The 27,359-nt window shown below is 39.1% G+C and overlaps 1 protein-coding gene across 2 annotated transcripts in view; it reads right to left on the bottom strand.

The window, feature by feature from the left end:
- The window catches only part of LOC126174997 (RING finger protein 145-like), a 195,814-nt gene that overhangs the window by 50,349 nt on the left and 118,106 nt on the right, over positions 1-27,359 (bottom strand). For both annotated transcript variants that reach the window (XR_007535506.1, XM_049921484.1), the window contains one exon: positions 11,615-11,985. Coding sequence is in view for 1 of the 2 variants with exons in the window: in XM_049921484.1 (XP_049777441.1) it covers positions 11,615-11,985 (371 nt within the window). In the remaining variant the exon portion in view is untranslated. The remainder of the gene's footprint in view (positions 1-11,614; positions 11,986-27,359) is intronic.

Raw genomic sequence — 27,359 nt, forward strand, 5'->3', positions numbered from 1 at the left:
TCCAGTCACAGATATCACCTATCCCATCAAAGGCAGGGCTAATTGTGAAACCAGTCATGTGATCTACAAGGTAAGCTGAAACCAGTGTGCTGCATTCTAGATGGACAAGCTATCTGTCCGCATGAATGGCCACCAACAAACTGTGGCCAAGAAACAAGTGACAAGTGGACCACCCTGTTGTTGAGCACGCTGCCAAACATGACATCCTTCATTTCAAACGGTTCAAATGGCTCTGAGCACTATGGGACTTAACTTCTATGGTCATCAGTCCCCTAGAACTTAGAACTACTTAAACCTAACTAACCTAAGGACAGCACACAACACCCAGCCATCACGAGGCAGAGAAAATCCCTGACCCCGCCGGGAATCGAACCTGGGAACCCGGGCGTGGGAAGCAAGAACGCTACCGCACGACCACGAGATGCGGGCTCCTTCATTTCCATGACTGCTTCACAGCCTGTACCATATGGATCCTTTCCACCAACACCAATTTTTCTGAATTGCACAAATGGGAACTCTCCCTGCAATACATCCTACATTCCCATAACTCACTTGGTCTCAACCTTTGTTAGCCAGTGTCCTCCAACCTCCAGCCCCTTCCCTGTTCCCATTCCAGCACCACACAGCCGTAATTTCACCATCACACCCAGTCGTTTTACTTCTTTTCTGCTACTTCCCCCCCCCCCCCCCCCGTCCCCCGCTCCCCACCTCACCCAGCCCACGGTCTAACCTGCAGCACTTCACTGTCCGCCACCCCTACCGTACTACCGCCCCTCCCCCCTTCCCGCCCCAGACTTCTACTTTCCCCACCCAGTCGCCACTCCCATAATGCAATCGTGTTGCTGCTCACAGCGTGGTTTCAGTTTCCTGATACTGCAGTCGTGTGTGTGTGTGTGTGTGTGTGTGTGTGTGTTTGGTCGTCTATTGTTGACAATGGCCTTACTGGCCGAAAGTTTTATTTGTGATAGTCTTTTTGTTGTGTCTATCTGCAACTCAACATCTCTGCTATATGGTGAGCAGCAACTTTCTTTCTCCTAATATTCCCTCTAAATTCTGATGCCCACAGCTATAATGCACAACACTGTAAAAATACTTCTGTTTTTGCAATAAATCTCTAAACAGCAGCAAACTCTCACTAGGTAGGTTATTTAAAAAGCTTCTTAAGTCAGTTACAGTGTCTGGAGCGCATGGAGTTTAGGAAATCTTTAATGAATTTGTTAACTGGGAGACTTCTCTAAATTCCACATGGGAAAAATATATCTAAAAACAAAGATGATGTGACTTACCAAACGAAAGCGCTGGCACGTCGATAGACACACAAACAAACACAAACATACACACAAAATTCTAGCTTTCGCAACCAGCGGTTGCTTCATCAGGAAAGAGGGAAGGAGAGAGAAAGACGAAAGGATGTGGGTTTTAAGGGAGAGGGTAAGGAGTCATTCCAATCCCGGGAGCGGCAAGACTTACCTTAGGGGGAAAAAAGGATGGGTATATACTCGCGCACACACACACATATCCATCCACACATATGCAGACACACAGACAAGCCCAAACTCTTTGCCTCTGCATATGTCTGCTTGTGTCTGTATATGTGTGGATGGATATGTGTGTGTGTGCGCAATTGTATACCCGTCCTTTTTTCCCCCTAAGGTAAGTCTTTCCACTCCCGGGATTGGAATGACTCCTTACCCTCTCCCTTAAAACCCACATCCTTTCGTCTTTCCCTCTCCTTTCCTCTTTCTGGACGAAGCAACCGCTGGTTGCGAAAGCTAGAATTTTGTGTGTATGTTTTTGTGTCTATCGACGCACCAGTGCTTTCGTTTGGTAAGTCACATCATCTTTGTTTTTTATATATATATATATATATATATATATATATATATATATATATATATATATATATATATATATATATACAAGATGATGTGACTTACCAAATGAAAGTGCTGGCAGGTCGACAGACACACAAACGAACACAAACATACACACAAAATTCAAGCTTTCGCAACAAACTGTTGCCTCATCAGGAAAGAGGGAAGGAGAGGGAAAGACGAAAGGATGTGGGTTTTAAGGGAGAGGGTAAGGAGTCATTCCAGTCCCGGGAGCGGAAAGACTTACCTTAGGGGGAAAAAAGGACGGGTATACACTCGCACACACACACATATCCATCCACACATATACAGACACAAGCAGACATATTTAAAGACAACTCTTTGTCTTTAAATATGTCTGCTTGTGTCTGTATATATGTGGATGGATATGTGTGTGTGTGCGCGCGCGAGTGTATACCCGTCCTTTTTTCCCCCTAAGGTAAGTCTTTCCGCTCCCGGGACTGGAATGACTCCTTACCCTCTCCCTTAAAACCCACATCCTTTCGTCTTTCCCTCTCCTTCCCTCTTTCCTGATGAGGCAACAGTTTGTTGCGAAAGCTTGAATTTTGTGTGTATGTTTGTGTTCGTTTGTGTGTCTGCCGGCCTGCCAGCACTTTCATTTGGTAAGTCACATCATCTTTGTTTTTAGATATATTTTTCCTACATGGAATGTTTCCTTCTATTATATATATATATATATATATATATATATATATATATATATATATATATATATATATATATATACAAAAACAAAGATGATGTGACTTACCAAATGAAAGTGCTGGCAGGTCGACAGACACACAAACGAACACAAACATACACACAAAATTCAAGCTTTCGCAACAAACTGTTGCCTCATCAGGAAAGAGGGAAGGAGAGGGAAAGACGAAAGGATGTGGGTTTTAAGGGAGAGGGTAAGGAGTCATTCCAGTCCCGGGAGCGGAAAGACTTACCTTAGGGGGAAAAAAGGACGGGTACACACTCGCACACACACACATATCCATCCACACATCTACAGTCACAAGCAGACATATTAAAAGACAAAGAGTTTGGGCAGAGATGTCAGTCGAGGCAGAAGTGCAGAGGCAAAGATGTTGTTGAATGATAGGTGAGGTATGAGTGGCGGCAACTTGAAATTAGCGGAGATTGAGGCCTGGTGGATAAGAGAGGATATATTGAAGAGCAAGTTCCCATCTCCGGAGTTCGGATAGGTTGGTATTAGTAGGAAGTATATATATATATATATATATATATATATATACTGTGCTTAGAGAAGTCTCCCAGAGTATAAAAACAATTTTCAGCTAAAAAATTGAGCGATGGGACAAAGCATCTCTGAGGTAGCAATGAAGTGGGCATTTTCCCCTACAACCACTTAACAAGTGTACAGTGAACATCAGAACCCTGTAAAACATAAAATCTTCAACATCTTTGTGGCCAGAATAGATCCTGCAAGAACGGGACCAATGATGACTGAACAGAATTGTTCAATGTGACAGACATGCAACCCTTTCACAAACTGCTGCAGATTTCAATGCTGGCCCATCAACAGGTGTCAGCATGTGAACCATTCAACGAAACATGATCAATATGAGCTTTTGGAGCCAAAGGCCCACTTGTGTAGCCTCGATGACTGCATGACACAAAGCTTTACGCCTTCCCTGGGCCCATCAACACTGACATTGGACTGTTGATGACTGGAAAGATATTGCCTGGTTGGACCAGTCTCATTTCAAATTGCATCGAGCAGATGGACCTGTATGGCTGTGGAGACAACCTCATGAACCATGGACCCTGTATGTTAGCAGGGGACTGTTCAAGCTGCTGGAAGCTCCGTAATGGTGTGGGGAATGTGCAGTTGGAGTGATATGGGCCCTTTGACATGTCTAGATATGACTCTGACAGGTGACATGTATGTAAGAATCCTGTCTTATCACCTGCATCCATTCATGTCCATTGGGAATTCCTAAGGACTTGGGCAATTCCAGCTTGACAATGCGACATCCCGCACGTCCAGAATTGCTGCAGGGTGGCTCCAGTAACAATCTTCTGAGTTTAAACACTTCTGCTGGCCACCAAACTCCCCAGACATGAACATTATTGAGCATATTTGGCATGCCTTGCAATATGCTGTTCAGAAGAGACCTCTATCCCCTCGTACTCTTATGGATTTATAGACAGCCCTGCAGGATTCGTGGTGTCAGTTCCTTCCAGCACTACTTCAGACATTATTCAAGACCATGCCATGTCATGTTGCACCACTTCTGTGTTCTCATGGGGGCCCTAAGCGATATTAGGCAGGTGTGCCAGTTTCTTTGGCTCTTCAGTGTACATTTGCCTTTTTTCATTCTATAGTCTATAATATGTTGTAGAGTCAATATAGCCTCACTTGCTTCTCTGTTTGTCCAGAACCCAATGTGGGTTGCTTATTCACTGAAGTATTTTTCAACCATGACTTATTAAACTGATGGTTTGGTAATACACCTGGAGGCATCTGCTTTCTTTCATATTAAAATTTTACAGTTTTGTGTGTATGATGCTAATTCCTCAGTCACTGAAGCTAACTGTGACTTTTCTTTGATATCAGGTCTGTCTTTGTAACCAAACAGGACATTTTTAAATTTTAGTGATATGGAATATGGAGAAGGTACCTGGATTCGGTTAAGAATGATTTTGAAGTAATAGGTTTAACATCAGAAGAGGCACCAATGTTAGCACTGAATAGGGGATCATGGAGGAACTGTATAAGGGGGGCTATGCTCCAGACTGAATGCTGAAAGGCATAATCAGTCTTAAATGATGATGATGATGATGATGATGATGATGATGATGAAGATGATGATGGAATATGGTTCCTTACTTTCTGATGATGATGGAATATGGTTCATTACTTTCTGAAGCTTCCTCACTGGTAGTTTTCTGTGATGATATGTCAGATATCTGATGTGGTGTATCTGTCAGTAAAAGGGAGAATAGAGTGTAACATCCCATTGATGGCACGGTCATAGAGATGGAGCACAACCTCAGACTAAGAAAGGATGGGAACGGAAATCAGCCATACCAATTTCAAAGAAACCATCCTGGCATTTGCGTGCAGTGATTTAGGGAAATCAAAGAGAATCTAAATTTTGATGGCCAAACATAGATTTTAACCATTATCATCCTGAATAGGAGTCCATTGTGTTTGTGGTTCACTGTTGTAGTCTATAGGCTGTTTCCTTCAGTGCTTAAACATGTATGTCAAAGTACTGTATCTCTATAGCTACTAGTTCATATTTGTTTCTCATACATGCTCATGCTCATGCTCATGCTCACATGTGAATTAGTGAGAGATAGTGAAATGTGCATGTAAATTTAAAAACAATTTGCTGGGCCCTGCACACAAACTGGAAGCAGAGTCAGTGTAAAATAGATGTAACAAGTTCGTAGGAAGTTATCACTGAGAATGCTTCAAAAATATACTAACAAAAATGCATATAGCTAGTGTTTAAAAGTGTTTCATTTAGTCATGAAAATGAATCTCACATAAAAGGAATTACTGTTCACATTGTATCCACTCACTGAAAGACTCTCAGTGATAAGTTTGAAAATATCTCAATTTTTTTTTTTAAACAGTCATTCTTGTTAGATAATTAAAGCAATTAACAAGCACTACTTTTGAAGTATTACAACCAGAACTGCTATATTTAATTGATCTTGTTTCATAAATATCTGTCAACAGAGAGATTCTACTTTCCTTTATTGGAATTTTTAATTTCTAATACTTAGCCAACACAGGTGTCACCTGTATGCTACTTACAAATGTGTGTTCTTATATTTATAACCAGACTATTCAGTCATTATTTTTTTAGATCCCATTAGGAAGATAACCTTCGGGCATGTTGAACAAGTCAAATCATACTTTATCACAATGATTCAGATGTTAGCAACTCCAATAAACTACTAGAACCATTTGAGTTTACTGAAGCAAGGGTACATAGTGAAATTGACAATAAAATCACTGCCTCCTGAAAATGTTGTCTCCTTAGTTATAATAGAAAGCTGTTGTTTACCTCATTTTGCTACCTACATAATTACAAGATCATACTAATATTTATTTTCATTGCAACCCGAGTCTAAAAATCCAGGACTGTTTACAACAAAAATTTCTACTTCTTTTGCAAGTAATAGGAATTTTCAGTTCTTGAATCTGAGGATTCTAAATTTCTTGCTTTATATGAGATGAGAGCTAGTGCAAGATTTCAGAAACACATTTTCAATTTCTGATAAGAAACCAAAGCATAGATGGGAACTGCATAGTCTCAATAAAAGACAGAAGATTACAGTTGAGCTGAAATTGATTTCTATTATTAGCAATAGATTAAGGGTAAATTCACTGAGATGTGGGTGCAAGAGTTTCAACAGCTTTGAAGTTGACTGCAATAGATGTGAGGTTATCTAATTTACAAAGCATTCTTGATATTCTATTTTGTTGAGTGAACACTTTTTTTTTACTTTAGCTACAGTGCCTCAAAAAGATAATCCTGCAAGACAAAAAGGGAGTGATGACATGCAAAATTAAGTTAGTACCCTGTTCTTCGGGGTCAACAGAACACACTACACTGTATTATCAGTACAAACACGGTGAATTGAATGCACTACTGTGTCGCCTTTACAAACTGCTTACACTTCAGCAAGCTAGATTCTGCCCTGGTAAAAGCTGCACAGGTCAATTACTCGGTCTTACACAGTTCATAGAAGATTGTTTTGAAGCCTGTAAGGTGACAGAAGAAATATTTGTGGACTTGACAGCATTATATGACACTGACAACCATCAGTTGCTATTAAACAAGGTCTGCAACCTAATCAAGGATTTCAGCCTCACCAGGCTCATCGCCATCTTCTGCAGAACCAAAGATTCTTCATTGACCTCCATGGACAGAATAGCCAATGGATGTTACAGAAATATGGCCTTCTCCAGGGAAGTGTGTTGGCTCCAGTTATGTTCAATATATACACTAAGGACAACCCATAGTCCCCATCTGCAGGCATTTCTTGTATGCTTATGATCTTGCTCTGGCAACCCAAAGCACAAACTTCGATTTAATAGAAATCACCCTGAAGAGTGCTCTTGAAGATCTGTCAAAATACTGCAGAATAAACTAGCTTAAACCCAATCCATCAAACACACAAGTGTGCGCTATCCATTTGAGAAACAGAGATCCACCTGTAAGTTACAAGACTGCTCTGTGATAAGTATGAAAATATCTCAAAATGGTCAGGGGTTAAATTGGAACACTCTGACACTCCAAAATACCATGGAATAACATGATGTCCAACATTCAAAAAACACTGCATGGATTTCAAATAAAAGATCTCCCCCAGGAACAACCTACTAAGAAAACAGGCTGGACCACAGTGAGGCAGTCAAGCTGAAACCATCTGAACTGCTGCATTGGCATTGTGCTACTCCACTGCAGGCTATGCCTGCACTGTCTGGTATAGGCCAACACATGCCAAACAGGTGGACATTGCCCTAAACAACACATGCAGAATTACAACAGGCTGCTTGACATCAACTTTAGTTGAATGGCTCTACCCCACTTGTGAATCGCGCCATCTCCTGTTTGTGGAGAAATAGCAGCGAACAGGGAAAGAACGAAACTGGACCAAGAAAAATGTGCATCCCATGCATAGACAACAACCCTACCCACAATAACTAAGGTCAAGGAAAAGTTTCCTCAGAACATCGAAGAAACTAACAACCCTGATGAAGTCAGGCTGCAACTATGGAGGGCAGAGACATCTCAACCCCCTGGTTGGAAAAGATTTCCAGAATCTTTACCCCCTGGGCATGATGAGAATAGGCCAACCTGAAAGTTCTTCAATAGGCTGAGGTCAGGAGTGGACAGATAATGGGTTAACCTGACAAAATTGGGATAAATTGAAGAAAACAAAACCCAATGTGACTGCAGGGAAGAACAAACTGTTCAACATATGCTTCGGTGTCAACTGTGTCCAGCCACCTGCACCTCCACCAGGCAATGGAAAATGCACTGGAAGTGGCCAAATTTTGGTCAAAGATTATGTAAACTGTGCTGATCTTTCAAAAATTGTATAAATTGTGTTTTATGTATGTTTGTGACATGGGAATAATAATGGTGAATTGAACTGATTGATTACTTTTATTTGAGTGAAATAGCACATTAGTAGCCTTTGTGAGATAAAGACTCAAACTGTCAGCTGTGAAACAGTTGTGGCATAGTTGGACCCTTGATTAGTATGATTGTGTCATAAGCAAACTTTGCAGTTTCAGTAGACTGATTTAAAGTCCCTCAAATAAATGCCAGTTGTTTTGGTAACCAACATCCATTCTCCATTTTCTATTTCCCTATCATGAGTTTAGTTTCATTTGAAGAGATTGTAGGGAATTAAATGCACCCACAAAAGATGTTTTTCTTATGTACATTTTTCTCTGCAGATGCCTCTACTACACATGTCAGTCATTGACTAATTACAAAGATAGCATGGGGATGGTCCTATTAAATCAACGCAGGATTTAAATGCTCTGCTACAGATGCTGCCATAGCCCAACATATTACCACTAATTAATGATATAATTTATGTATGGGTTGTAATTTTGGAATAATGTCTGCCAGAGTAAATGTAAAGCGATTGTGTTAGCTTATTTGTTATCATGTGCAATGCCACTATGAGGAAGTAATCACAGAAATGTCCAATGATTTCAATGTCATCATTTCTGCCACAGCTACTGAGAACTTGGTTTCATTTGTCTCACAATTTTTTATTTAAGATAAGATACTTTATTGTCACATAACATGTTCTTATACAACCATTCGACTGAGAACATTGGTGACTCGTCAGTCTTTAACTTAAGTTGTTACAGTATTTTATATACTACAGGGAATACGTCATACATACATTGCTTATTATAATAAAAATACAACATTATATTTTAAATCTTTTCGTAAATCATCGAATCATTACTATAGCCTTCACACACCTATATGGAGTATGGATGTACAGAACGGGATACAAACCGCCATATAATTCTATATATAAACATAAATATAAAGTGAACGTGTATACTTTGTATCTATATGGCTTCGAAAGTATACCATTTGTACTTGCACCTTTACTCCCTATTCCTATTTATAAATTCTTCTAAACTATAATATTGCTTTTTATTCATTTAGAACTTCTTCTAGACTATATTAACGTTTGCTTTTTAGGTATGTGCCAATGGTCCCCAATGTGGATTCACCAAATATTGACCTTATCTTATTTCTGATCTTCAGAGCCATGTAATATGGAGTATTTTCATATACTGTGAGTCATTTTTTTCGATGTTCAAAGATTCTCCACAATTTCATACACTTCTAGAGATAACACAGCTTTAGCTCTTATTTCAGACATGATATTTTTTAATTCCTAATTTCATACACTTATTTTCCCTACATGTGAGTAACTCCACCTTTATTTGTTCCAGGAGGGAAAAGACTCACTAATATGAAAGAATATATTTGTGAAGAAGTTAAATTTTCATGAATACAGTGTGCCCCCTTTCCAGTTCTGTAAGTTTACTGTAAACAAGTCATTGATTATATTTCTGTTATGATTTACACATATCAAAAAAAGTTTTGCATCACCTCAATTCCAAAACCTGTACAGGAAGTTGAAATAGAGATCAACATAAACATCATTTCCGCCCTTTTTAATGCTCATGAAAACCACACATTGCATGTTGTACCAGCATACAGCGAGACCTTCAGAGGTGGTGGTCCAGACTGCTGTACATACCGGTACCTCTAATACCCAGTAGCATGTCCTCTTGCCTGTATTCGTCATGGCATACTATCCACTAGTTCATCAAGCCACTTTTGGTCCAGATTGTCCCATTCCTCAACCGTGATTTGGCTTGGATCCCTCAGAGTGGTTGGTGGGTCATGTTGTCTATAAATAGCCCTTTTCAATCTGTCCCAGCCATTTTTGATAGGGTTCAAGTCTGGAGAACATGCTGGCCACTCCATTCGAGTGATGTCATTATCATGAAGGAAGTCATTCACAAAATGTGCACAATGGGGGTGCGAACTGTCATCCATGGAGATGAATGCCTCGCCAATATGCTGCCAATATGGTTGCACTATCAGTCGAAGGATGGCATTCTCGTATCTTATAGCCAGTACAGTGCCTTCCATGACCACTAGCAGCATACTTTGACCCCACATAATGCCACCCCAAAAAAGCAGGTAGCCTCCACCTTGCTGCACTCGCTGGACAGTGTGTGTAAGGCATTCAGCCTGACCAGGTTGCCTCCAAACACGTCTTCAATGATTTTCTGGTTGAAGGCATATGCGACACTCATCCCTGAAGAGAAACTGATGCCAATCCCGAGAGGTCCATTCGGCATATTGTTTGGCCCATCTGTACCACACTGCATGGTGTTGTGGTTGCAAAGATGGACCTCGCCATGGATGTCGGGAGTGAAGTTGCGCATCATGCAGCCTATTGCGCACAGTTTGAGTCATAACTCGACGTCCTGAGGCTGCACGAAAAGCATTATTCAACATGGTGGTGTTGCTGCCACAATCCGTAGGTAGCAGTCATCCACTGCAGTAGTAGCCCTTGGGCGGCCTGAACGAGGCATGTCATCAACAGTTCCTGTCTCTCTGTATCTCCTCCATGTCCGAACAGCATCGCTTTGGTTCACTCTGAGACACCAAGACACCTCCCTTGTTGAGAGCCCTTTCTGGCACAAAGTAACAATATGGATGTGATCGAACCATGGTATTGACCATCTAGGCATGGTTGAACTGCAGACAACACGAGCCATGTACCTCCTTCCTGGTGGAATGACTGGAACTGATCGGCTGTCAGACCCCCTCTGTCTAATAGGCACTGCTCATGCATGCTTGTTTACATCTTTGGGCAGGTTTAGTGACGTCTCTGAACAGTCAAAGGGACTGTGTCTGTGATACAATATTCACAGTCAATGTCTATATTCAGGAGTTCTGGGAACCGCGGTGATGCTAAACATTTTTTGATTTGTGTATTATTCTTTCATGATCCGAATCTAAATTCTTGGCATGTTTTATTGTCAGTGTTTGAACATCAGGAGCAGATAAATCATAAGCTTGGGCTGTAAATTTAAATCACTGAAGATATTTGGATCTAAAGATAAGTTCTCAATGGCACTTGCACTATGGACCTTCAATTCTCAGTTTGAGATATACTGTGGGAAATATTATAACGTTGGCTGTCAATTATTCTTGGTGTCCTTGATCATACCTATCAGATGCAAAAACTATATTTCAAGTCCCTACAAATAATGACACCCTATTTAATTTTGTGTTACCTTATTAACATGCTTCCTCTAAATGCTTGATGAAACTTAATTTTTTTTTTCTGCTACTTGAATATAAAATGCCAGTATTACTGCTTCTCAAGTCACTGTTGTGACACAGCACTGAAAACATCATTCATATTTACCAACCTTTACATCACAGAATTTAACATTATTTTTTGTAAATACAATCCACTTCCAATACCTATTTTACTGGTTCTGCAGCAGTATGATATTAGCTGAGTTGTTATTTCATAATACATAGCTTACAGCAATGGCCCATATTAATGCAAATACATTACATCATGTAACAACAGGAATCAAACCCAAATTCCATGTATTGAGAACTACCAACTGACAAAACTAATTTTAATTTAATATGAAAAGTACTTGCCTGCACAGAAGTAAGAGCACATGTGGAGACAACAACAAGTGCCCAGAAGTCAACCTTGAAGAGAGAGCACAAAAAGTACGTCATGTACAATGGAAATGTTAAAAGGAAAAGGCAGAGGAATAAAAGACGGATGTGCCGAAACTTTGACACATTTCTCGATGCACAAAGACGCATTAGCAAGGGCTCTGTCATTTCATGCATTGACTGGATGAGGGAGCCCAACACAATGAAAAGCACCACAGACATGGCTCCAACTCGCTGTGGCATTGCCAAACGAGTCATTCCTGTCTGTAGAGAAAGCAGTGCCATAGTAATGCCTTCACCTACTCCAGCACGTGGATGCTCACGAATTAAACCTGAATCCCATTTCCCTGCAACAAAACATCAATTTTAGGAACACATAATGTGCACAAAAAACTAGTGTGCTTTCTGCTTTTTTCATATCTATTGGAAAATGAACAAAGCTAAGGTATCAGTACAATAATATTTTCAATACTGTACATGCCAGGCTTTAGATAATGGAAAAGTTAATGAATGCTTCTAAACCAACAATACTCTTTATTGATCTTTCTGTGTAGTAATGACTTGCTGTTTTTACTCAAAAAACTATCATGAATGTCTTTGCAAATCTGTTAAATTGATCTAATAAACTTCAGTTGATCTCATAAATGTAGCATAAAATAAGTGGACATTTATATTGTTTTGTTCTGCAAAAACCTACCACAACATTGCAAAAACATGAAAAGTAGACCATCCATTAGTATACAAATTCCTGATCAATTCTGATGAAGAGTTATAACATAAAATCTTCATAAATATTTTACATGACAAGTAGACTCACAGTGAAAAGAAAAGTAGAAGATTTTTGTTATGCTAAATTACATGACTCATTCTTTACTTTTTAAGATTCAAACTAACTTTCAGCAGGTAATGCGTTTCAGCAGGTAACGCGGTGTCTGTATTCATTTTTGCTAATTTTGTAAGTGTCTTAATCTCTGTGTGGCTCATGACAGCCCTTATTTTATTGGTTCTGCATACAGACAAACATAAATAGTAACTCAGTGCTGAAGTTCTACATAATATTATCAGGCATATTATATTACTCAAATTATTTTAGAAATAACATCTTAGAAAGGCATAAAACAAGGGAAGCAACTTTTTCTCTGAATGTAGCATTTAACATAAAAGTGCTCTTTCATTAATTTATCAGTAAAATTTCTGACATTCTCTTATTTTTTGTCATTTTCTTTCATAAAGCATGTCATTTGCAGAACTGGAATATGAAATATAATTAATAACATTGTAACACAAAGGTTCCTAAAAAGTAATATTCGTAACAGATTATTTATTTTATCATAAGTGGTAATATTTTGAACCATTCTGCTATAGCAACAGCAAAACAAGTTTCCTAAACTGTCCAAAGTTCACAAGCAATGCATTACAAAAAGCAAATGTTGATGCATGAAACAATCAGGATGCGATTATCACACAGGGCAACTGGACTTCCTAATCATTCACTATGTAGTGACTGTAAATAGCAGCTCTAACTCCTCCACCTGTCAGCCATGAGGTTCAGGTTTCTGAATGCACACACAATGCAGTGCCAATAAAATTCATGTCAGCTCTATCTAGGGCATGGGAGGAATGTAATGACCAAACAAATAGTATACTGTTGCTGCAGCCCACTTTATGCCGCCAGCTCCTTCATTCATACATATTGGTGGACACTGATATTTATGAGGTTTATGATTTGAGTAGCAACCAGCCACAAAAGGTTTAAAACATTTTTGTTTATGGTTTGAGTTAAATAAACGTTTTTAAACCATACTTTTGGCTAGTTGCTGCTTAAATTGTAGACTTTATAACCATAGTACTACCACATTTCAACTTTTGACAAGACTACATACTGATGTTTACTTTGAACCAATATGGGATCTAAAACAGGCAATGCAGAACAAGAGCTATGGGACATTCAGTTCAAGAATTAAGTTAAACCCAACAATATTCATCCACATAAACAATGTACAAAACAATTCAGATGTTTTACTGTTTGACCATTTATCCCACAGTCCCAAACTGTTTCCCATGAATGTCTGGTCTTTATAACATATGACACAGGCCCTCTTCTACAGTTTCACAAAGATAAAATAACACATTCTTCATGTGTTGGTTCTTGTTCCACGCAACAGAGCTCTAAAACACAAATTGCAAAAGTGGACCTGAAGGAATGATGAGCATCACAATTTTTGTGGGGCATATGTTAACAATTGGTTTAATGATTACTTTATCTACATCTACATCCATACTCCGCAAGCCACCTGACGGTGTGTGGCGGAGGGTACCTTGAGTACTTCTATCGCTTCTCCCTTCTATTCCGGTCTCGTATTGCTCGTGGAAAGAAGGATTGTCAGTATGCCTCTGTGTGGGCTCTAATCTCTCTGGTTTTATCCTCATGGTCTCTTTGCGAGTTATATGTAGGAGGGAGCAATATACTGCTTGACTCCTCGGTGAAGGTATGTTCTCGAAACTTCAACAAAATCCCATACCGAGCTACTGAGCGTCTCTTCTGCAGATTCTTCCACTGGAATTTATCTGTCATCTCCGTAACGCTTTCACGATTACTAAATGATCCTGTAACAAAGTGCGCTGCTCTCCGTTAGATCTTCTCTCTCTCTTCTATCAACCCTATCTGGTATGGATCCCACACTGCTGAGCAGTATTCAAGCAGTGGGAGAACAAGCGTACTGTAACCTACTTCCTTTGTTTTCAGATTGCATTTCCTTATGATTCTTCCAATAAATCTAATCTGTTCTAATAAATGATCTTTTAGTTTATTACTAAGGCAATTTATTCCTTTGGCTACAAAACTGATCTGCCATATCTTCCCAGTAATTATGTTGCACTTTTCAAAAGTGTAACCTTTGATAACTGCTATTTCCTCAGGTACTTTCCTATTCTTCTGAAGTAACACTGGCTACACTAAAATTTTAACCGTGTTTCAAATGTTTCAGTTTTAATTCTACTTTTTTATATTCTAAATAAATTATTCTTATATCTAACATGTGCATAGCCTTTTTTTATACTCTTTATTTTCCCTTTACAGTTACCAAAGTTGAAAAGTTGGAGTCAACAGCAAAAATGTATTACCACTCCTGCTGCTTATCCCTCCTGTTACGTTTTCAAGAGTGTATTAGTTAACACAGAAAGTCTGACCATAAGTACTGTGCAACTGGAAGAGTACAATAACTGACATGGTACAAATGTCAATAGAATGGGCTGTAAGATAATCGTGCTCTGCAACTGTCATGTCATAATAATGTAGCTCAACTCATTATTCTGGTTTGCCATCATTAGTTCATGGCACAGTTATTTACTGATCCCCGCATCAATTGTTTGTTACAGCAAACCAATCCATATAAAATAGGCATTCATATATCTTGAAATAAGTTAGATTAACTGAAAAATAGGGGTTAAGTCATGCAAGAATCTTACAAATCTTTTTTTCTGAATTTTCATTTCTCATAAATTCCAGTCTGTGGATAAAAAGTTTGTAAGTCATTGTTGTATACTACTGCCAATTAGGAAGAACAAATTTTTTATACTAATAGAAATACATTTAAATTTCTGCTCTGTTCTTCTTCTTCTTCTTCTTCTTCTTCTTCAGAAGAGACTACAGCCTTGAACTGCCAGGTCCTGGATGGTTTTTATTTCATTTGCTCAATACTCAAATTAAGATCGTAGTGGGGCAATATTTACTTCAAATCTCACCATATAGCGGAGATGCTGAGTCACTATAGACACAATGAAAAGATATTTTCATTGAGTCTATCGCGACTCAGCATTTCCGCTATATGGTGAGTAGCAACTTTCCTTCTCTGGTATTGTTACATTCCATCCTGGATTTTCCATTGTTTGATTTACTTCTAATCTGGTGGAAGAAATTAAATGTTGTCATGATGATGATGATGATGATGATGATGATAATTATTATTATTATTATTATTCAGAACCATATAACAGTGAAACTGTCAGAAAAAAAGCATGTACCTTGCAAAAGGTGGGGTAGAAGATTTTATTTTTTTAACTCGCTCATATTGTTGGAAAGGTTAGAAAACCAAGTTTTGCCAACAAAATTTCTCTTGGGAAAACTTTCTGCAGTCAAAAAACTTCGAAAATTTTTTGGACTATTTTCAGTTTTTTCAAAATATCTCAGTTTCATTTGCTCCTATCACTTTGATGTCAATTTTATTTTTAAAGAGCACAAAATTCTCTACAAATTTGATTCTTACCATTTTTTTCTACTCCCAGTATCTGAGGCACTACAGTGTATCAAAAAATACTAGTTTTTCAAATTTCGAGCAAAGTGGCAGATTACCTAATTTTTGAACACTGTTATTTCAGTTTCTATTTGTGTAGTATAAACATATTACTCATCATGTTATTCATTGGAATTTACTATCTCACTCTGCTGCAGGGCCAGGACAAACAGCATCATATTCAGTAACTACGAACACATTCACGTCGGACTGCGTGAAGTTTATTTGTGTTAACAATATGTAATATGATTGCAAGCAGGTGCCGTACATTTTCTACAGTTGGTTGACGTTAATGATCAGTTATAAGAAAAATTATGTAGGAATTGTTTTTTAGCAGACAAAAGCATATTTATTCTTTGGTGGGCGGAAGGCGATTATCTCTGGTGATTGTTCACAGTGCGCTGACAGCTATTAGCACACAACAATAAGAGTCCTACAGTTTGGAGTCGCTTCCATTCATTTATATGTTGTGGTGCTGAAAATGAGTATGTCTGACATGAATTTGTGTTTCATTTGCGAAAAAACTGGTGGACGCAATGTGAAAAAGAAAGGACTGAGCACACTTATTGATTGTAGTGCTAAATGCAGGGAGTCTGCTCACACCTGTTTTTTGAAAACGCTCAGTGAAGTGATGGTGCATGAAGCATGCTACAAGAAGTACATTAATGAGAGAATGATAGCAGCTAGCCTTCGACATCCTCAGGAACCAACAGGCACTCTACGTCGGTCGCAGGAAAAAGGTCAGTTCAATTTCAAAGAGAAATGCTTCTTATGTGCAAAAGGGAATTCTGATGACTTTTTAACCAAGCAGTTAAGATTGCCATATGCCAAACGAAATTTTGTTTACAAAGTAATGAAATAGGAAGTGCAATCGACAGTATTAAAACAGGCTATACGACGTGGTGATGAATTTGGTCAACAAGTGATACAGCGGATTCAAAATGTAAATGATTTGGTTGCTGCAGATGGGTGGTACCACAGATTTTGCTACAGAAAGTTCTTTCAGCGTGTTTCAGCTACTGGACAGAAACGAGGTTACTGACCTGCAACACAAGTAGATGAAGGCATGGAGGCTATATTTGCCTACCTGGAAACCAATATGGAAGAACGTCAGTTTTCTACGGACCATCTGTTAGAGCAAACACCCACATCACCTCCTCCTGATATTCGAACTGTCAAGGCTCGCCTCTCCCAGAAATATGGTGACGATGTGGTGATAGCTGAAACAGCTTCAAAGCCAGCAGTTGTATGTTTCAAGAATGTTGGGCACCAACTACTCAGTGAAAATTGGTACACCAAAAGAAATTCAGATCCTCAGCAAGAAAGACTACGAATTGTCAAAGCAGCTGCAAATATCATATTAGACGATATAAGATCAGTAGTGTACGATGTAAAACAGTACCCTCCCTCTGATAATTTTTTATGTGATGTAGAATCTGTCATACCAGAACCTGTGAGACTGCTCTTTGAAACTATAATTTTGGAACACAAGCGATCTCCCAGAAAATGGGAGAAAATGTGTGTTTCTCTTGCTCATGCACTCATAAGTGCTGCGAGGCCACATTCATTTATTTCATCACTTTTGACTGCTATTAGTGCATACTTGTGGCATACTTGTACCGGAAGTTTGGCTCAAAACATCTCATCCAGGTTTTGTCTTTCCTTGACTTTGCAGCATCTTGTACAGAAGCTGCCCTATTGGAAGTGTATTCAATCCTTCAGCTTGACAACGAAAGACAACGAAGTGACACATTTTGCCAATTTGTGTTTGATAATGCAGATTTCAATGTAAACAGTGCTTTGCATGTTCAATAAACCACATGCTACCCATGAAGAAATAATAACAGCGGGAGAACAGGTTACTATCGCATTGTATAGTGGAGGTGTCAGTAGTTCCCACACACTAGACCATTTGCGATACCAACTATTCGCCAAGTCTGACACAAAAAGCAAACTGAATCTTGCACAGTTGCCTCCTACAAAAGATGATGCACAACATCATTCATTGCGGACTTACCAACAAGTCCAAAGTTGGATGGGAAACTGGAAACCTCCTGAGAAATGGGGCTGGAATCACAGTGACCACGGTCCAATGCCCGTTATAATGAGCCAAGATCCAGCACCTGAAGCACTTCTTCACATTGTTTCATGCTCATGCGAGCTGAACTGTGGCGGAGCGTGCTCCTGCAGAAAAGCGGGTTTGAAATGTTCTTCAATTTGCAAGAAATGTATTGGGGTCACCTGTGAAAACGTGCCAAAATTTTTATATGAAGACAGTGAAGAAGATGTTATGGATGATGTTGAGGAAACTGCTGATGAAATCAACGAACTTGCTGAGGCTGACTCGCTGTTTAAAGAAGAGGTCAATGTGGTGTCACCGCCAGACACCACACTTGCTAGGTGGTAGCCTTTAAATCAGCCGCGGTCCGTTAGTATATGTCGGACCCGCGTGTTGCCACTATCAGTGATTGCAGACCGAGCGCCGCTACACAGCAGGTCTAGAGAGACTTCCTAGCACTCGCCCCAGTTGTACAGCCAACTTTGCTAGCGATGGTTCACTGACAAATTACGCTCTCATTTGCCGAGACGATAGTTAGCATAGCCTTCAGCTACTTCATTTGCTACGACCTAACAAGGTGCCATTATCAGTTACTATTGATGCTGTAAAACATGTACCGTCAAGAGCGATGTTCACCAATTATGGATTAAAGTTAAGTATTCTACCAGTTACCTCCTTTTTTCTGAAGTCTAAAATCCCTGTCCTGTTCCAGACCTCACGCCAGCCTGCGTGAGCTTAAACGCGTGCCTTTTGGCTTCCTCCTAGTGGATTGGCTGTCTTGCCAGTCCACAACAGTCAATCTGGGATCAACTCTAGGTACAGACCCTGAATCCGGAACTCAAGGTATTTCTGGTGACACTGAGGAACCTGGCCCATCAAAACATTGGAAGTGATGCTCATATCTGTCTCAAGTGCGCTAATGTGCGATATTACAAGTATTACACACCAAGAACTGTCAACATTTTTTAGTAACTGACAATGCATTTTAACTGTTATAAAGCTACTTATTTTTAATGTCAACTGTGTAGCTCTTATACACAAGAATAATTACCTACCTAGTTAGATTGCCTATTGCAGTTTCCTGAGACAATTTATTTTGTGTGTGTGTGTGTGTGTGTGTGTGTGTGTGTGTGTGTGTGTCTGTGTCTCTTAATGATGTATTTTTATATTTATAGTTTTACAAATACCAGGGCTGAGGTGGCCCATAGTGAACTTCAGGTAGTGATGTAAGAATCACAATAGTTGGGTGCCCAGCAATCCTCATTTTTCATACAGAGAAATTGAATACCTGAAAGTGAGGTGGTAAATTCCAACATATAGCATGGTGTATAATGTATTTATACTACACAAACAGAAACTGAAAAAAATAGTGTTCAAAAATAAGGTATCTTGCTACTATGCTCAAAATTTGAAAAATTGGTATTTTTTTAGGCACTGTAGCACCTTAGATATTGGGAGTAGAAAAAATGGCAAGAATCAAATTTATAGAGAATTTTGTGCTCTTTAAAAAGGAAAATAGGCGTTAAAGTGATAGGAGCAAAAAAACTGAGATATTTTGAAAAAACTGAAAAAAGTCCCAAATTTTCCAAGTTTTTTGACTGCAGAAAGTTTTCCCAAGCGAAATTTTGTTGGCAAACCTCGGTTTTCTAATCTTTCCAACAATATGAACAAGTTGAAAAAATAAACTCTTCTAACCCACCTTTTGCAAGGTATATCTGCTATTTGACTGGACTAATAAATACAATCCTCAGAATAATATTGTTTCAGGACAGCATACAGATTATTCTTCTGAATATATCAGAACAAGAATATTGAATTTTATAATTTCTAAACTAAAGTTCTGAATTAAACAATGAATTTTACATTTAAATACATTTTACATTTTTTAATACATAAGAAACAGTGTTACAATTCTTTTCAATTACCATTAAATTGCTTGTGAATTACCAAATGCTATGAGCCTAAAATACTTACAAAGCATTTACATCTACATCTATACTCAGAAAACCAACTTATGGTATGTGGTGGAGAGCACTTCTTGTACCAGTGTTACTTTCCCCTTTTTCCTGTACCAGTCACATATAGTTTAAGGGAACAATGATTGCTGGAAAGCCTTCATGTGGGCTCCAATCCCTCTAATTAAATCTTGATGATCTTTTCAGGAGATATACGTAGGAGGATGTGCTCTTTAAGTGAAGACCAGATGGCGCACGAGGACACACTGTCTACTGTAAAGTGACACAGACTTGTACTTGGATGCCTCCATCTGTCACATCTCTTCACAACAAGAATGTGTCTTCATCAGCACACTAGTGCATAGAGCATGCAAAATCTCGGACCATGACAGACTAGCAGATGAACTGCAGCTTTTACAGGCTCTGTTCCATACAAGCAGTTACACAACTGCCAGATACAACATGCCTTAAGATGGAAGAAGCAAAGAGTACAGCCTGCTGAATATTAAGATAAAGCATTTGCAACAACTCTTATTCCATACATCGGTAACACACCAGCAAAAATCAGAGTAATACTCTAAAAACAAGACATCAAGTGTGTGTTCCGCCCAACAGACACGACGAAAACCGTATTGGGATTAGTCAAGTATGACTTAGCACTCCCAAAGCCAGGAGTCTATTTCATCCCTCACCAATGTGAAAAATGTATGAGGCCAGTCTATCTCAACAGCACAGGAGAGATGCTCTGAGCACAAACATCACACTGAAGATGTTCAGCCAACAAAGTCTGCTGTCACAGAACACTGCATCTCCCATGGACATACCACAAATTATGAGGACACCAAGTTGTTGCAACAATACACCTTCTGGGATGGTGTTCTCAAAGAAGCTGAGGAGATTGAACTACGTGATGGACTTATACGGATGGCAGCTTCAATTAAGGAAGGCCTGGGACCCAGCATTGAGCACAATCAAAGGACAGCTGCAATCTATGTGGAGGACACTTCTCTCATGCCAACTGAAGAGGATGAAGAATCACTGTTGCCATGCCAACAGAGACCTGCATTTGGCACCTGCTGCAGAGCTACTGATGTCATAGATCAATGCTCAACGTCATGCTAACCCCCACCATTGCACCAGGTCTGCACCCGGAGGCGATTGGCTGGAAATGGTGGAAAGGGAGAGGGGAGGGTAGGGGCAGAAAATAAAGACAGCACCCAGCAGTTACCACTCAGTCATCAGAATTGCCTGAAGATGGCGAAGAAGTCGGCTTGCCGAAATATCACACCTTTTGGACGACACAACACTGAATACCTGAGAACTATTCAAGATTTCCCTATGCTAGGAAAACCTAAAATCACAGAATACATTGACTGGCTCTTCTATGAATGTATGCTCTTGGAAATTTAACAATAAACGATACTGTGACACAGAATGCCTGTTTTGTAGCATCTGCCACTGGAATTGGATGGGCATTACCACACTTTCGCACTTATTAAATGAGCCTGTAATAAAACTTGCTGCTCTTCTTTGGTTCTTCTATATTTCCTCCATCAGACCTATGATAAAGATCCCATACTGATTAGCAATATTCAATTATGGGTCTAACAAGTGTTTGGTAAGCTACTTCCTATGCTGATGGGTTACTTTTCCTGAGGATTCTTTCAATGACTCATGGTCTGGTATCTGCCTTACTTATGATTAATTTTATGTGGCTGTTCCACTACAAATTGCTCTGTATGCATACTCTTATATATTCTATGAAAATAAAGTAACTGCTCCCAGTGATTTTTCTACAATTTTGTAAATGTACAATAAAATGTTTTTGCCTATGTATTCTGTATGTATGTTATTGTATGTTATATCTGTTTACGCTGAATGTCAGTTGCCATTCCTTGCACTAAGCGCTAATCCTCTGCAGTTCTTCCTACATTTCTATTTATTTTTCATGAAATCAAGGAACACCCACAGAATAAAATCGATTTTCTATTGAAATTCTTTTAAGTTGGTGTTTTACTTTGGTGACAGGTTGCACAGTGATTTTTTAGGTAGTGCATTGGCTAATTTCATCCCAGAATGAAGTGCATTTTTTTCATCTAATGCTGTTAAGTGACAAACTATGGATACTGCAAAAAGATGGGAATTTAAGGAGATGGGACCTGGATAAAGTGAAAGAACCAGGGGTTGCTGAGCATTTCAGATGGAGCATTAGGGAATAACTGACAAGAACAGGGGAAAGGAATACAGTAGAAGAATAGATAGCTTTGAGAGCAAAATAGTGAAGGAAGCAGAGGACCAAGTATGTAAAAAGATGAGGGCTACTATAAATCTTTGGGTAAAACAAGAGATATTGAATTTAATAAATGAAAGGAGAAAATATAACAATTCAATAAATGAGACGGGTAAAATGGAATATGAATGTCTAAAAAATGAGACTGACAGGAAGTGCGCAATGGTTAAGCAGGAATGGCTAGAGGATACAAGTAAGGACGTAGAAGCATGTATCACTAGTGGTAAGATGGATGCAAGAAAGTTAAAGAGACTTTTAGAGAAAAGAGAACCACCCATATGAATATCAACAGCTCAGATGAAAAACCAGTCCTAAGCAAAGAAGGGGAAGCAGAAAGGTGGAAGGAGCATAGAGAGAGTATGTACAAGGAAGATTTACTTGAGGCCAGTATTATGGAAATGGAAGAGGACGTAGATGAAGGTAAGAAGGGAGATATGATACTGCATGGAGAATTTGACAAAGCACTGAAAGACTTTACAAGCCCCAGGAATAGAAACATACCATTAAAGCTATATGTAGCCTTGGAAGAGCCTGCCATGAAAATCTCTTCCATCTGGTGAACAAGATGTATGAGACAGGTGAAATAACTGTAGACTTCAAGAAGAATTTATTAATTCCAATTCCAAATCAAGCAGATGCTGAGAGGTGTAAAACTACCTATCAGTTTAATAAGTCAGAGTTGCAAAATACTAACACGCATCATTTACAGAAGAATGGAAAAACAGTAGAAGCTGACCTCGGGGAATATCAGTATGGATTCTGGACAAATGTAGGAATACGTGAGGCAATACTGACTCTACAACTTCTCCAAAGATAGGTTACAGAAAGAGAAACCTATGTTTATAGCATTTGTAGGCTTAGAGGATGCTTTTGACAATGTTGACTGGAATACTCTCTTTCAAATTCTAAAGGTGGCAGAAGTAAAATACAAGAAGCAAAATGAAGTTATTAAGAGTCAAGGGGCATGAAAGGGAAGCAGTGGTTGAGAAGGGAGTGAGGCAGGACTGCAGCCTATCCCGATGTTACTCAATCTGTAAATACAAAAGGAAAATTTGGAGCAGGAATTGCAGTGCAGGGAGAAGGACTTTGAAGTGCAGTTGAATGGAATGGGCAGTGTCTTGAAAGGGGGATATAAAATAAACATCAACGAAAGGAAAATGAGGATAATGGAATGTAGTCAAATTAAATCAGGTGATGCTGAGGGAATTAGATCGGGAAACAAGACCCTTAAAGCAGCAGATGAGTTTTGTTATTTGGGAAGCAAAATAACTGATGATAGTCGAAGTAGGGAGGATATAAAATGTGGACTGGCAATGGCAAGGAAAGCATTTATGAAGAAGAGAAATTTGTTAACATTGAATAAAGATTTGAGTGCCATGAAGTCCTTTATGAAAGTATTTGTATAAAGCATACCCATGTATGGAAGTGAAACATGGACGATAAACAGTTTAGACAAGAAGAGCATACAAGCTTTTAAGATGTGGTGCTACAGAAGAACGCTTAAGATCAGATGGTTGATCACATAACTAAGGAGGAGGTACTGAACAGAATTGGGGAGAAGGCAAATTTGTGGTACAACCTGACTACAAGAAGGGATCAATTGGTAGGACACATCTAAGGCATCAAGGGATCACCAATTTAATACTGGACAGAACTGTATGGGGGTGGGGGAGGACGGGGTGATAAAAATCATAGAGGGAGACCAAGAGATGAATACAGTAAGCAGATACATAAGGATGTAGATTGCAGTAGTTACTCAGTCAGGTTTGCACAGGATAGAGCTGCATGGAGAGCTCCATCAAACCAGTCTTTGTATTGAAGGCAAGCGCGCGCGCGCACACACACACACACACACACACACACACACACACACACACACACACACACTTGTAAAGGTAAGCTCACCTAATTTTGGAAGCAGGTTTTGATGAAATTCTCTTTCTAGGTTTGGCATTCAGAAATAATTCTGGCAGCTTTTGTCTGCAGTGTTAGTAATGAGTAGAGACTGGGTTACATGCATTTGAATGTTGCATATGCATTTGCATGTTTGGCTCCTTTTCAGTAGTTACTGCATATTTTAACTAAAAACTAGTGACACTGCAAATTTTTGCTCTATGTTTACCATATTTTAAAAATTTAGATGGGCAGTCTCTAGCTCGATCTAGTTTTCATATCTCACACATTGACCATGACCGAAAACTGCATGCAATCACTAACCGAGAGGCCACTGCATAGTGAAATCATTACAGAAGATGAACAGGAACAGGAAGAGGGAGTCACAGCTCCTGCGCCCACTCCCCTGGTTAACCCATCTGTTGTCATACCGTACGCATTTCAACAATCATATTAAACTATGCAAGCTTTTTGTCACATGTCCATTGTTTCAGTTTATCTTTCTATTTACTTGTACACAGTTGAACATGTTTACGATGTGTATTACTCCACATGGCAAGAGAAGAGCTCTGGCAGTTGATGCGGCCTTGGTGCATGAGCTTCGCGCATCCACGATGGCCAATCAGATTTTGAGCTTTTGTTTATATTACCATGGCAAAGACCCAGTGTTGCCGTAGTGCTGGGTGGCCGCTGCTTTCAGTCAATTGTACCACATGCTGCATTCAGGTTTGTGTGTATATGTGTGCATTCCGCTACTTCTGTGAGTACCTTGCCTTGTGTAGAAGTGTAAAAGTGTGTATATGCATGTATAAGTGGAAAATGGCTGCCTGTTGTGCAGAGAAGAGGGCTTTCAGGAAAGGAACTACGCTGAAATCCCAAGCATGCAAATTTTTATACAGATTGGGTGTTTACTTTAAAAGGGAAAGGTACAGTGGTGGGCCTTTGATATTGGTAAGTAAAGTGGTTGGCAGAATGGCAGAAGCATTGAACATCTCTACAGCAACAGAAAAGATAACCACAAATGATAAAGAGGCTGCCAATTCAGCTGTGGGCCCTGTTATTGTGATGCCTGGAAAGTCAAGGAAGAGATCATGATGTGTGGCTGAAACAGACAACTTTGACAAAAGTGCTATCAGGCAACACATATTCGCATACTACAGCATGAAGAAGTATCCGACACTGAAAAACTTGATCACATCACTGTCTGACAGTTGTTTGTTCATAGACAGAACGACAAGTCTCTCCATTGTTTTGAAAAAAAATTGGCTTCCATTGGAAAAAGTTCTCAGGATGAAAGGTATTAATGGTATGCAGAGACATTGTAGCAAGGAGATATTGTTTCCTGCGCAAGTTGCTACCAATGAATCCAGGAAATGTAATACGGACTAATGAAACATGGGTCAACATGTGTCATGCATGTTCCATGGCATGGACAGATGACACGCGCCACAGAACTATGAGTGTGCCAACTGGTAAGGGAGGGCGACTACTTATAGTTCATGCTGGCTCTATGAACGGTTTTATGTTGGGTGCTATGATGATGTTTCGATAAAAAAACTGTCAACTACCATGAGGAGATGAATGCAGATACATTCAAAGACTGGTTTGTTACTCGGCTGCTACCAACAGTAAGCTCTGGTAGTGTTTTTGTAATGGACAACGTGCCATACCGTTCTGTACAATTAAATAACACATGAACGGCTGCTCGCAAGAAGAGAGAAAATAGTCAGCTGGTTGAAAGATAGTAAAAAAAGTTTCGAATAGACCAGCATGTCAAGACAAGTCTTCATACCACAGGAATGCAGAAGGAAGGACCATGACAACAACTTCTGACAACAGCAAGTTGCAGTAGCAGGGATTTGTCCAAAGGTAACCAAAAAAAGTCAGTTTAACATGGATCTATGTGAAGCATTCATTGCAAGCAATATTCCTCTTCACAAGTTTACAAAAACTATCTTCAAAGGCTTCCTGTGCAAATATTGTTTAAATCAAAATATACCAGATGAATCAACATTGTGTAAAAATTACATACTGACAATTTACGTAAATGTTCTGGAAAAAAATATGCAATGAACTTAAGGATGGCATTATCTGGATTTCAGTTGACAAAACTGCAGACACTTGTGGCCATTACATTGCAAATTTAATTATTGGTGCTTTAAAAGAAGAGCCTTCTTCTTCCTATTTCGCAGCCTGTGAAGAACTCCAAAAAATTAATCATTCTGTGAACACCAGATTTGTGAATGAGGGTACTAGAAAAATATTTCCAGAATCTTCTGCAGATGAAAGGGTGTTTGTATATCCTACATCCTACACGATCAAAGCAGGAAAAGCCCTCCCAGTATTTTATCCCAACTTGATTCGTGTGACATGCTTTTTCATGGAGTACATTGCCTTGTTGAAGAAGTATGTTCCACATTTGTGAATGTAAATAAACTGATTTCATCCACGAAGAAAGTGTTTCTAAAGGCTCCTGCTCGCATCAAGATCTAAAAAGAAAAACTACCCAAATGTGCCTGTACCCCCCAAACCAGTGGTAACTCATTGGGGTACATGGGTCGAAGCTGTGTTATTTTACAATGAATATTTTGAGGCCATTAGAGGGGTAGTAAATGGCTTCCATAGTACAGAGGCTTTGGCAGTTTGTCAAAGAAGCTTTCAATGATTCCTCTATTAAAAAAGACATAGCTCTGATTAGCACACATTTTTCCCACATACCTGCAAGTATTAAAAAGCTTGAGATTCAAGGTTTGGTGGTAATGAATCTATTCAGTTAATGAATAAAACTATTCCAGTGGACTGCACATTGCCAGAGGTATTCCTAAGGAAACGTAAAGGAAAGTCTGAAAACATTGTAAACAATAACCCAAGCTTTGAACCCTTGATCCAAATTGATAGTTTTATTAATGGGATGGGTGAACTTTTACCAGAAACGATAAGTGCCAACATAGCATTCAAATTCAAATACTGCCCAGTTATTTCAGTTGATGTAGAATGGTCCTTTCCTGCTCATAAAAATGTTTTGAGTGATGGAAGACACAATCTTACTACCAAACATCTAGAACAGTACATGGTTGTTTATGTTTACAATAGACAAAAAATGTAAAATAAATTGTAAATCGTGCTTTGATCCTATTGTATTAACTAACAGTTAATGCTGTTCAAAAAATTCATGATTGTATGTTGTTTTTTTGAACAACAGGTTACAGAGTTTTTGAGCATGCCCTTCTGC

The sequence above is a fragment of the Schistocerca cancellata genome, chromosome 3, assembly GCF_023864275.1.
Source record: "Schistocerca cancellata isolate TAMUIC-IGC-003103 chromosome 3, iqSchCanc2.1, whole genome shotgun sequence".
NCBI classification, from domain to species: Eukaryota; Metazoa; Arthropoda; class Insecta; order Orthoptera; family Acrididae; genus Schistocerca; species Schistocerca cancellata.